The sequence below is a fragment of the Natator depressus genome, chromosome 14 (genome assembly GCF_965152275.1).
Source record: "Natator depressus isolate rNatDep1 chromosome 14, rNatDep2.hap1, whole genome shotgun sequence".
In the NCBI taxonomy this organism is placed as follows: Eukaryota; Metazoa; Chordata; order Testudines; family Cheloniidae; genus Natator; species Natator depressus.
In genome coordinates this window covers 23,075,979-23,089,272 of record NC_134247.1, presented here as the reverse complement: position 1 = coordinate 23,089,272, position 13,294 = coordinate 23,075,979, and the positions used below count along the sequence as shown (strand labels likewise).

The following is a 13,294-nucleotide window of genomic DNA, read 5'->3' as shown; positions in this document are numbered from 1 at the left end:
ACATGGAGAACAAAACTTACTTGGCCACTTTGATAAGTAACCTCTTTCGACCCGGACCATCTCCCCTTTCACACACATGCGCACGTGCCCACACACATTGGCACCCATTTGGGTTTTTTTAATGCCATTTTAATCAAATAGGTAAAAAGATTGCACTTTCCAATATATATAATCCATTACACCTATACAAATAATTTATAATCCATCTACATCATATACAACTATACATAGTTAATACCTATATACATCAGTACAAATTCAAAGCTATCGTACAAGTCTCTGGTTATGTCTAGCGTGCCAGGCGAAGTGAACCTATAGTTAAATCCCAAGGCAGGCGGACATGTGAGGAGCTGTTTGTCAGCCTCTCAAATTACTGCCCTACATAGCAGCTCATAGGAAGAGCAGTGCTGCCTTCATCCAGGCATTTCTTGACCTCCTTTTCCATCATTAGTCATGGGGTCTCCCTTGTATGTGTCTCCCTCTGGGGCAAAATCCATCTCTTTTCCACATAAATTTTATGTTGTTGCTTGTCAATAAATTACAATAAACCATGAGTAAACTGAGGTTAAAGACGATGCTGTTTATGCTGAAGACACGAAAGCCCTGTTGCTGAATGCTTCTGGCTTTGTTTATCTTGTATCCCCTCGTTAGGACTCAGGAGGCTGAGGTTAGCTGAACTTGGAATGAGGTGGCTAAATCTCCTAGCATAACATAAATATCATTTCCTTCAGGGGCTCTGGTGAGATCCGAATACAAGGAAGTGCAGTGCAGTAGGGGGAAGGAAATTCCCTGGATTAAACTTTTGGATTATTTTTGTAACCCCAGTGATTATGGGACAACAATAGGACTTGGCTTTTTTTTCCCTCTGGAGGAAAAAGTGCAATATACAGTTTTCATAAATGGAATAACAGACTTTGGGGAGCATAGCTCTTCGTGAAATCACAGTTCTCGAGTACTTGAGTCACTTGGCAGTACAGTGAATGTCTCAATACACACCCAAGCCATGAGGGTCTCACAATGAGGATGCCCCATGGTGTGTGAGAGATTCTCACACACACATTTACTTTTTTTGTAATTAAATGATTTGCTGCCAGGTTCTCCTGTTGCTAGGGAGCCTCTCACCTGCCATCAGTTTTAAAGGTGATTTGCCAGCAGGCAGTATATTTCAATAGCGCTTCCTGGGGAATTGTTTTCATTGTAATAGTTTTATGCAATATGCTAACTGGGAGTTTGTAAAACTTTAGCTAGAAAGTAAAAGATAAAAATTTTGCAGTGAGGAGCGAGAGTAAATGGTTGTTTCATCTTAAAAATCGCAGAGCAGGGCAGCGATGGGAGCTGCAGGAGGGCTGAGACAATCTTTAAAGCCTACATGGGGGGAAATTTAACCCAAACTTCCCCAATGTCCACAGGGCCTAAATGTCCAAGAAATCCTAATGTCATCAAAATATTTGGGCCTTAATCAAGGCAGTTCTGTGAAGGGTTATTTAGAGGGGCCCGATCTAAACATTGCAGTCCAACATTTCAAACTTGGATACCTAAAGTTTGGTTGGATACATTCTGATTCCACATTTAGGCACTAAATTAAGTAGCCCCTGATTGTCAGAGGAACAGTTCCCATTGGCCAGACACAAATCACATCCCAGCCTGGCCACCTGTTCCATGGCAGGAGTGTGGAGTCACCTCTGGGGGCAAGGGGGGATGTTGTTTTCCCTGCCATAGTCCTGTAGGGATTCTGCTGGGGCGTACAGCCTAAAGTTCCACCAGCAGCTCTTGTGGGAGTCTTGCTGGCTTAACCCTCAGCTGGGACGCACTGACTCAGCACTCCCCTACGGTCACCTTCATCAAGCAGCACCATCCCCTGTTCGGGCTGCTTTGGCTATGAGCAGAATCTCTTGGGGTTCGTGTGCTGCACTTGAGACCTTACGGAACCGCAAATTAACCTGGCCCAATATGCACTACACTACAATGCATTACCACCTGTAAACTGCTCTGGGCTCTCAGGCACTCCTCACCAGTCTATAGCATGTGAACCAAAGAGAAAGCACATGAAGGCCAAGAAACCAGAGTAGCCACTGATGGGTTCTTTGGGTAGCTGTTTCTTGCATCCCTGTGACAAATCAACACTGGCAATGAGGTGTGGAAGCAGAGAACAATTTGGGGTTTGTGTAACCCAGTGTTTAGGAGCAGACACTGACAGTCTCACGCAAGGAAGGTTTAATGATCACCTATCAGGATTTAAGGGAAGCTTTGTTAGCGCTGTCCTGGATGTTTGGGATTAGATCTGACAAGTTAATGAATCTACACTTGGTATCTGAAATGACTTCAGCTGGCAATGAGCAGGAATGAAGATAGGAACTTGTGCACCTGCTACTATGGGAGCTTTGTTCGTTGTTAGCCAAAGTCACTAGCATGGAAGTCCATGGCAGTTTTTCCCACAGACCTCAGTGAGAGCTGGGCAGACCCTAGTGATGCACATGTTCTACTCAATTCCAATCAGCCCTTACAAGCCTTCTTCTTTGCTGAGTGAATGTTTTGAGGCAATTGCCTGTGTCCCCAAGGTGACTCAAATATATTGCTTTGGAACAGAGACCGTAGCTTCAGGTGTATCTGTGCAGCACCCAGCACAATGGGGCACTGATCCCTGATTAGGGGTTTCAGACACTACTGTAACATAAAATATTAAATAATAATAATTGCACCTTGTGCCACACCTAAAGCAAGCAGAAGCCAAACTCTGCCCGCTTGTTTCCAATCCTTCTACCGAAGAAGCCCCTCCTCCCCTCTCAAGGTATTTTACAGACACACACAGGAGAATAATAGTCTGACTCCTGCTTATCTCCCTCTGTGCTCAATTCCCCAGCCCAGCCGCACTCTCCAGCATTACAGGAACTCCCTGCTCTTCCACCTTCCCCAAGGCTCTGTTCCTTGGCTCAGCCCTAAGCCACGGCATTATAACAGTTTGCCTGATTTTTACTTTCTTCTTTGAGCCCTAACTTCCTGTAGAGTTGAAGCTTTACAAGAGAAATTGTTGCGAAGTCACTGGAGGGGCTTTTAGTGTGTTCTCTGGTCCCCATTCGATTGTGACCCAACCAGGGATTCTTACAAATGCCTCTCACGCCAATTTTTTCTTATCTTCTTCACTGGATGATGCCTGCAAAGGTGTTGATGGGCAACAGCAAAGATTTGGGCATGTATTTGGCCAGTCCCACACCCTCCGGTTCATGCAGGCTGAATTTCATTGTCCTGGTCTTTTGCAAGCAATAGCTGGGTTCCAGGCAAGGAGAAACTTCCACACTGCAAGAGAAGAAAGATACTTTCACTAAACATGCTGAATCATGGGCCAAATGCTGCTCTCAGTTACACCAGTGTATATCCAGAGTAACTCCATTGGCTTTGGCTGTTGCTTTGGATTTACATCCATGGAACTAAGATGTATAATCTGTTTGTAATCTTGAACTGGTTTTTGCTAGAAAGATTATCTAATTCATATTATTGTTATTATTTGATTTACACAGTGCCTTAGGCTAGCCTTAGTTTGATTCGGGGGAATGCCCAGTGTATGTACTACGATGGGCCTGAATCAAAACACCACCTTCAAACTCCCCCGAACTTTGAAGGCATTTGAAATCCATGCACTAATACCAGTTTGCACACCCAGCTATCAGAGCTGCATATGCATTTATGTGCACAGTTATGTGAGCATGTGTAATGCTCTGGTCTAGTGTATGATCCCACCTCCTCTAAGTGGCTGGTTTGTGACTGTACAGCCAACTTTTGTCACACAAAGGGCTTTTCCTTCAACTCAATTGTTGAGCCAGTTTAAAAAAGGGACATATTTTCATCCACAAAAAAGAATCTTCCTTTTCTTCATCAAATAATTTTGACTGTTGACATTTTTCAACCAACTCTACTCGAGTGGTCGCTTGCGTTTTTGTGCTTAGAGTCCTGGGTTCAAACCCCTGCAGATGACTGTGGTGGCTGCATGTGAATTGGTACATGATACATTTTTGTTGTGGATGCTACTTGGGCAAAATTATGAAATTGTGGTTTTTAAAATACAAAGCCAGCCTGCACAAATTCTTGAAAAAAACCTCATTTTTTGCTGCTATAGTATCAAAGCTGCTCACACAGACTACCCACTCCCACCTTCAGATTTCTACAGTGCCTTTTATCCTGAAGGATCCAAAATCACTCCACAAGCTGTAGAGAAGAATCATTTCCACCACCACGGAAATGCTGCCACTGCTGGGGTAGAACTCAAGCAGCTCTTTAACAGTAAACAACATTTTACGACGGTTTCAAGCAAGAAATGAAGATTACTGTATCCATATCCAGTGCATCATGTGCAAACACGCACTTGGATAATGCTTTCTATCCATGAATCTTAAAGAAGAGCTCTGTGGAGCTTGAAAGCTTGTGTCTTTCACGAACAGAAGCTGGTCCAATAAAATATATTTGCTCACTCACCTTGTCTCTTACAAGCAGTAATGAGTTAGGCTTCAGAACCCCCCTATGGGAGGTAGAAGAGTATAATCTGCACCTTACAAATGGGAAGGTGGGAATACAGAGATATTGAGGAAGTTTGTGGCAGTGTTGGGAAATGAGCCAGATCTCCTGGCCCCCAGCCCTCTGCTTGAGCCATTCTCTTTTAACATATACTATATATGATAAAATAGTTTGCACTGACATAGTGTTTTCCAGGCAAAGATCTCAAAACACTTTACAAAGGAAGGTCAATATCACTGGTTTTACCCTGGCGATAGCAGGCACAGGGAGGCCATGTGACTCACCCAAGACCTCTCATCAAGTTAGCAGCAGAGTCAGGACTAGAACCCATAGCTCCTGACTTCCAGGCCTGGGCACTAGCCAACATCACCTCCTCTGTAGTCCTGATGACCCTCGTGAAAAGACATGTTGTGTCTCCGGGGGCGTCTAACTTTAAATCAATAGCTTGTTGCTTGTTAAAAGCCTTGCAGCAAAGTGGCCTTACCTGACCACGTTCGTGTAGGTCCTTCTGAAGTCCTTGTCCAGGCATAGGTTGAAGGTCCTTTGTTCCATGCACTGGATTTTGATATTGCGTGTTCTGATCTTGTTTGTTGCTGACTGGAACAACAGGGAAGAAAAAGCCCTTCTGAATTTTTCACTTACCTTCTCAAGGCTGCACCAAGACAGATGGTGAATGTATGTGCATACGCACATCTATTTTTGAACCTTGGACCACAAGACATGACTGCTGGAATAAAGAGGGAACTGGCTCCTTCCTTTTATTTCCCCCGACACAAACTGGCCAATATTTTCAAAAGCAGCCAGTGATTTGGGTGCCTAACTTGAGGCTCCTTAAAGGGGCCTAGTTTTCAAAGGTGTTGAACACCCACAGCCCCAGTTGAAGTCAGTGAGAGATGCAGAGGCTCAACAATTCTGAAAATCAGGCCCCCCCAAAATAGGCTTCCAGAATCACTGGCCAGAGTCTCCACAGTAACTGGGGAGGCCTGGTGCTCAAGCAGTCTTACACGGGATTGCTAGTGTTAGAGTCTTGGGGTGAGATCTCCCACCCCCAACTCTAGACCTTTATACCAGTGTGGGAAGGTTTCCCCTGACACAGGCACTGCAAAGCTGCTTTCTGAGGACCCCTTTGCAAGCCCTGGTGTAGCCTGTGGTCACGCTGGAGGTGGGGCAGGGGCAGGAAGGGTGAGTCAGGGGCAGGGCTACAGCGCTCAGTGCTGCAGCGATTCTAGGCAACACTGTGACTCAGTGGAGATGGGGGAGGCTGCCATAACTTTGACAGGCCCCTAGGGCTGTTTAAGGTACACTGAAGGCCCCAGAGCAGCCCAGGTTTGGGAGGGCACAAAGGTGGCTTATAGCCACCCTTCCCTTGGGCTGTGAGTCACTGAATCTCACCCGGGCTGCCTGAAATACATGGGAATAGGTGATAAAGAAACAGGCCTTTGGTCCATTTGGCCCTAAAGGACCTGATTCTCAGGATATGTCTACACTGCAACTGGGGGTGTGATTGCCACTCACGTAGGCACACCCAAACTAGCTTTAAGCTAGCTAGCTGTACAAGCCCGCGTCCCTAGCTCACAACAGGGTCTGTGCTGCCGCAGCTGCACTGCTAGATTAGAGCTAGCACCGGCGAGCCCCCACAAGCTGCCCTCATACCTTCAGTTATACTAAACCCTCTTTGCACCATTCTTGCAGGGCAAAGGGGCCTGTAAACGAGGATCAAACCCTGTATCTAGTGGCTGTTTGTCCTCTGGATCATAATATCTACTACACACCAAGGCACGCTGCTCCAAGGGCAGTCTTGCAGAGGAGAAATGCTGATGCGCGGTGTTCCGTCCAGGCAGTATTGAGGGACAGTGACAGAACTGCTTGGGTTTCCAGCAAAAAGCTGAAATTTGCCAGGGGAGAAAACAAACTGAAACCACTTTCTGACCAGCTGTGTGCAAAATCTCCTCCCACTTTTGCAGAGCAATGGGGGATTTCCTTCTTCAGTCTTTGCAGTGGCAATAAGTAAAATCTCTAATAATCATGCTTCTAATTACATTTCTCCAGCTACGTCATTCATTCATTCCAAAGGATCCTGAGCAATGGGCCAGATCCTGCAAACCCTGCTGAGCGCACTATTCCTATAGTGAGTAGCTTCCTGGCCAATAATAGGCTGTTCGTGGTAGTAAGCAGTAGCTTCAGTAGCATCTGTGGGGTCAGGCACTCTAAGCCCTGCTCTGCATCCCAGGTGGACCCATCCCTGAGAAGATTGGGAGTTTGGGGTGCTGTCTTCCTTTTTGAACACCCTTATTCTGCAGTGTGGACAGGACCCTTACACCATGTCTGTATAACCAGGTTGGCTGGCCCTCCTTCCTCCCACTCTGCAGCAGTCTGGGATTTCCTGGGAGAGCTCTCATTCAAGCACTGACCTGGCCCAACATTGCTCAGCTTGTGATTCTGAATCACCACCTCCAAGGGACAGGGGTGCCGGGGGTCCCCACACTTTTTACAGGCCATAAGGGCGAGTGACGGGGGGGGGGAGAGGAAGGGGCAGAGAGGAGTGAGCGGAGGGCATGGCCTTGGGGAGAAGGGGTGGGGCCTCAGGGGGAAGGGACAGCATGGGGGCGGGGCCATGGTTCAGGTGCCTGTGACCCCCCACACTTTTAGGGTGCTTCCACCGCTCCTGCCAAGCGGCCACGGCTACTTACAGAAAACGATCTTCCAGACAGGTTGGAGGTTTTGACGACTTCAGCAATATTTACATCCAAGCACACCAGATCTGCAACAGAATCGGGGCGTTAGACTGAGACTGAGACTAGAGCACAGGTCTTCTGGGACCCTCCACTGCTAACCCTTGTTGGTGTGCCCCCCATCATCCCCAAAGGTACTCTCTTAGAAGGAGTGTCTGTCTGCCTGGAGTGCCTGGGTCCAGCTCCTCGCATCAGCCCGAGGGGGCTCCGGAGAGCGACCCAAGCTACTCCCGTCCTATTCCCTTGCACTACATAAGGCTGAGAGCGCGGCCTTTGCAGTGACTCCGTCCTCTGTCACCCCAAGAGGGTATCTCCACTGGGGCTCATGGGGCAGATGCAAAGGAGGAGCTATGACAGTCTACACCAGCTGAAGGTCTATCCCCCAAAGGCATTGCTTCCTCCCTTCATCCCCGGTCAGGCAAATGCAGAAGAGGTGGGATATAATGGCACAAAGAAGCATAACTGAGTCCAGTGCTGCAGCCTCAGTTACTGGGAGCTCCTTAAAAGTGGGGCATGAGACTCAACAGCCAGATACGTGACCATGAGCTGTAGTGATCATGTCTGCAGCACATGGGTCTGCACGCAGCGGGGACTCAGCTCCCCAAGCCCAGCCAAAGCACCCACTGAGCATGCTGGGATGGATTCTCTGGGAGCCAGCCTCTTCTTTGGCTTTTCCAAGGTCCTGCTCAGGAATCCCCAAAACGCTGAAGAGTTGGCAGCTCAGCAAACAGTGCCCCACCTGGAGAATCCTCACCTTCTGTTTCACTGGAGGGAATGGCTTTCACCACCAGGCCAGTAGATCGCAGCAGGACATCTACCTCCTTCTTCCGATCGCTCACCAAAACCTGCACAAAAGGCTCGTTTCACTCAGTTACATTCATGGTGATTAACATGTTAGGCCTGCATGAAACCAACTGAGTGCCTGATCCAGAGCACATTGGGACAGGCTAAATTTGTTTTTTCATTTGATTTCTCTCCCCGCCCCCTCCCTCTCTGCTCCTACTTTCACATTCTTCCTCTGTTTTTCACTCTGCTCCACTTTTCACCCCACTGGATTTCCTCCCTCTGTGGCTTTTCTCACAGCCTCTCCTAAGCAAACCTGATAGCATTCATGTTCCAGTTGAGCTTTCAAACCCACAATATTTGAGTGGGTTCGAAACGAGGCAAGACGCGGTCACCCAGCCCCTGCTTAAACCCAGAAAGACACCCTGCCAGCCCCTCTTAATGACAGAAAGAGCATAAGATTAGGAGTGGGGAAAACCCATCTAAACTGAGAGGAAAAAAGGTGGGGACAATGATAAATATAAAGGGCCATGTTAAAAAAACAACAACAGAGTCTAAGCTGCTCAGGCAGAACAGGGAATCATAGAATCGTAGGACATGAAGGGACCTCGAGAGGTCATCTTCTAGTCCCGTCCCCTGCACTCAAGGCAGGACTAAGTATTATCTAGACCAGCCCTGACAGGTGTTTGTCCAACCTGCTCTTAAAAATCTCCAGTAACAGAGATTCTACAACCTCCCTGGGCAATGTATTCCAGCGCTTGCACATGTGTCTTACTCAGGGAGTAGAATCACTGATTTCAGTGAGACTGGTCGCTGAGTAAAGCACTACGCAGTCTAAATAAGGGTGGCAGAACTGGGCCTATAGGCTTTGTCTAGACTAGGAAAAAGATGTGTGTTCTGAAAAAAGTGTTCGCTAATGTGATTTTAAACACTGCTTAAGGGCTAGTGTAAATGGGGCTGAACCCCTTTACAAACACATTAGCTGGACACAGGCAATGCTCAGGGACTCAGAACAAAGGGAAACGACAACTACAATAGATGATCAAGGTGTTCATTGAAAAGTGCCCCTCCTCTGTAGATGTGCAATAGGAGGAGAAAAGAGGGCCCATTAGAAATCATAATCACACAGGCTAGACTTTACAGTTAACCAGTAAGGGGTCTTGCGCTTCCTAATCAAGATTTCCAGGACAGGGGGGACCAGATGTCGCAGCAACAGCTGGCTCATTATTACAAAGGTTGATCCAGGAGCTGACATCTCTTTTCAGGTAAGATGATACCCTGGCACATTCAGCCTGCAAGCAATGCATGTGCTGAAAGGAGCACAGCCACGTTCGCAGGGGCAAAAGCAAAGGCAGTTTTCCCTTGCTGCAGCGATCTGCCCCAGAGCCCTGCATGCAGAGAGCTCCCAGATCCACCAAAAGGAGTCCTGCGAGCAGTGAGGCCATGGGACAAAGAGTCGCCTCTTACCTTGCTATATGTTACTGTGAGATCTGCCCCAGGGACTTCCAGCGTTGTTTTCTTCTTTGTTGGCATTTGGTCTGGAAGAGGGAAATCAATGGGAAGTGAGGGTCCGAATGGCAACACTGCTCATTCAGGGTATACATTCAGCTGCAATGCAAAGGCACCCATTGACTCCCATGGGAGCAGGATTGGGCTATATTGCTGTAGGTTAGTTCTAACGGCAGCATTAGGAGCCAGGAGGTTTCCTTGCCTGTTCTTTTACCATGTGTCCCCAACCTACCAACAATATTTGGAGGCAGAATGTCCTGCAAATGTTTTTTTTCAAATTTTCCCCTCCCCCCCTCCCCCCCCAAAAAAATTCTACATTTTTCAAATTCCGACCTTGCTTGGAAATACTTTCATGGAAGCACCTGGAAGTTTCAGCTACTGGGATGGAGCACTACAAACATATAATGCCCATGCATGAAGCTTTGCACTAGCTATCCATGTGCTTCCAAGAGCAATTCAAGGCATTAGCCACAATCTATAAAGCCCTATATAGAATGGGAACGCGTTATCTGAGGAATCACTCTTCAGGCTGTATCCTGCCAGGGGAGTTGTATCCACATGCATCCAAGTACTTGACTCTGAGATGCACCTGGGAGGTGCTATACCACATCACAGCATCACTATGGTGCATTTTCTAAGCCTGCAGGGCAAGTGCCTATGAATGGGTATTCTGCGCAGCCCTGATTTCAGACTTGAAAAGCCAGTCTTTCCACAGGTGCACTGACATGATGGCTAATGATTTCCAGCTTGTGAATCATACAGAGACACATGCACGAGCTGAAATCCTCATCAGCCATTAGATTATTGCCTCACTCCGGGGCCTTGTGGCTTCAGTTACTGTGTGTGGAAGGACCCAGGGGCGATGAAGGTGAGTGTGACTGCTTACTAAAGAGAGAGGCAAGCAGGGATGAAGGGGAATTCCTGGTGGCAGAGGAGATGCTGAAACCCACTACGCACCTTTGGGGGCTTTGCAATCTTGCACCTTGGCACTCAGCTCGGTGAGGAACACGTCCTCTGCTGGCTCCTGAGCCGCATTGCTGAAGAGAATCTGAAAGAGGAAAAGACCTCTGGGAACAGCTCCTGATTGGTCCCCACATAGTGACCCTCTGTGACATCACAGTCATCTCTGCAGCAACCAGTTGTGATATCACAAAGGGGCTGTAACTTCATACGTGGAACAAGCAACCAGAGGCAAGGTACACGCCAGGAATAAAAGTGATTTCATGCACATCTCCTTCGTCACAGAGGACAGCTAAGCTCTGGAAGAAAGGACAGTCCTGCAAAGAGTCTGGGAAAACCTCCCTAAAGTTGCCTGGTTCCATATTTCATCACAGAATCTACACACAGTATCAGGGAGCTCGAGAACTTCCAGAACGAGAACATGGAATTGGCCAGTAATGTAAACAAGGGGGATTTCTCCTGGGGCACTGTACACCTCACCATCAGGTGTCATCTTGACTGAAGTGAGGGCTCCCACGCAAGACCCTCAGTCCCTGTACCAGTATGCTGATTAGCTCTGAGGCATGTAAATTCCTGTTTGTGGCACCTGAGTGCTGACAGAAATGCCCAGAGAGTCACCTGGCCATGAGTCTGCAACACGGAGGAGAAAAACTGGGAAATAAAAATAATTTAAAAATAACAAGATCACCAACCATATGACACGAGGATCAAGTGAGGTGGGGGCTGGAACAATGCCAGAGTGATAGGAAGGAGATAAAGTCCTGTGAGGCACTGACAAGATGAGTTACTGGCTCCCCTCTGCGGCTGACCCGCAGAAGATAGCAAGATATCTGGTTCTGTTCCCAGCTGATGAATCTAGTCCTTGAAGCAAAGTGGAAAAGGCAGCTCAAGTATTTGGAGCTAGAGGCCCTGGATCAGTTCCTGCTAATGATCTAACCAGGTGGTCTCATTAAAGTCCTTTGGTAATTGTTTTTGTCTCATGTTGAATGTCAGGTCTGACATTGATTCTGTTTCAGAGAAGATGGCAGGAAATACATGAAAGGTTTCAGGAAATCCAGATACCCTGCAGCAATGAGGTAGAGTCTCGCAAAACCTCCCATGAGTCACCTGATTCCATATTTCATCACAGAATCTAAGCACAGAATCTGAACAAAGGGAACTTGCGCACCTCATGAGCAAACCTGGGTCCAGTTAAACAGGAACCTGGGACCGATTTATGGTTCAGTGCCAAAAATCACATGAAATTAGCTCTTCTGCATGGCCCTGAGGTGACCCAGAGGGAGCCCAATGGCTCCATCTCAGCTTCCCTATGAGATTTGGAGGATCACTAGAACCAGGAGCTCAGAGGGAACACTGGGGGCTGGAGACCATGTAGATTAAAGCTGATATTTGCATGAAAACCTGGGAGCTTTGCACAGCTGGGCCAGCAAGCCCTCCTCCACATCGGGGATGTGAACTAGGGTGTGGTTTGGGGCTGTTGCTGGTGTGTTATGTTAAAGGATGACAGACAAGGCACTGACCTTAACAGCATAGACCTGGAAATAGACTGGCTGGATGCCCAGGCGCACGTAGTAAGCGATCACATCAATAATGAATGGGTCAGACCTGGGGTACGTGCTCAGGGAGGAGGGCTGTGTGGAAAGCACAGTTTGCATCACCTGCAGTCACTTCTCTGAAATCATCACTCAGATCTTTATCCCTCTTGGTAAATTACCACAATGAGGCACTCCCCCACCGCACACACTGAGAGTGTTCCATTTCTACATGGAGATCAGTCAGAGCAAGACCACAGGGGAGGAGAGTCTCTACCCTTTGCCATCCCACCCAACCGCCCCTGTTTAAAGCAGATCTGACAATGTTTTGAAAAAGCCAGGCAATGAGAGCTGCAAATCCCCTTCACAGACAGGCTTTTCAGCAAACACCTCATTTTGCTATTTCACTTCCCCCACCCCAGTTACTAAGTTTGGAACACTGAGCCTTGACCAAAGACAATCTGCTGCACTGAAGTGCCCCAGTACGGATACAGCTCTTCATCCTTCCATCCCATCTGCTTCAGAGCATGGAGTCTACTCACTGGGTGGGGGCAATGTGAGCCCATTACCACCCCCTCCCCACCACCAATTCAGCCATCCCGCACGACTGCTCTTGGAATATTGTTACAGGAATAAAAATGATCAAAAACCTGAACAAATCATTAAATATTGGGAAATCACAGCCCTGCAGACCACACAAGCACAACTGTGCACCCCAAAATGTGTGACGCTGCCACTCTGTATTTTCCACATGACTGAGAAAGTACAGAACTCAGCGAGAAACATGAGGTGGGCACTTTTAGCCTCTGAGAAGTTCATTCAGAGGCCCCATTGTGGTTTCTGAGGCACCCGGCACGAGCAGTGCACAAAAGGAAGGGTTCCCCCTCGTACCATGGTGGCCAGCTTGGGGATCATGTGACACAGTGTGTTGATGTTGCTCTCATACCAAGGGTCAGCTTTGCCCAGATACACAGCCAGCTCGCAGAGCTCCATCTGGCCAGGCGTAGTATGATCCTGGAGGAGGAGAAACACACAGCACAGGACAGTCAGCTCTTGCACCTGCTTGTTATGCACGGAATAATATCCCTCAAGGAAAGGGTTAAAGACACCAGAAGCTAAGCAAATGACTGCTTTGACTGGGATGCAATCTTGCTATTAACCCAAACTTCTCCCTCGGTGGGTATGTCTAGTCTGCAATCTGAGGTATGACAGCAGCTCGGATGGACACGCATGCTAGCTCTGCCTGTCCTAGCATGGCTAAAAAAATAGCAG

General features: G+C 47.8%; 1 protein-coding gene across 1 annotated transcript in view; it reads right to left on the bottom strand.

The window, feature by feature from the left end:
* Positions 1-208: 208 nt before the first annotated feature.
* PIK3R6 (phosphoinositide-3-kinase regulatory subunit 6) overlaps positions 209-13,294 on the bottom strand; it is a 62,348-nt gene continuing 49,262 nt past the window's right edge. The window contains exons 13-20 of the mRNA XM_074970794.1: positions 12,914-13,036; positions 12,011-12,121; positions 10,488-10,578; positions 9,489-9,559; positions 7,993-8,083; positions 7,197-7,267; positions 4,991-5,103; positions 209-3,294 (exon numbers count right to left, since the gene is read on the bottom strand). Of these exons, the coding sequence (XP_074826895.1) occupies positions 3,138-3,294; positions 4,991-5,103; positions 7,197-7,267; positions 7,993-8,083; positions 9,489-9,559; positions 10,488-10,578; positions 12,011-12,121; positions 12,914-13,036 (828 nt within the window). The 3' untranslated portion in view covers positions 209-3,137. The remainder of the gene's footprint in view (positions 3,295-4,990; positions 5,104-7,196; positions 7,268-7,992; positions 8,084-9,488; positions 9,560-10,487; positions 10,579-12,010; positions 12,122-12,913; positions 13,037-13,294) is intronic.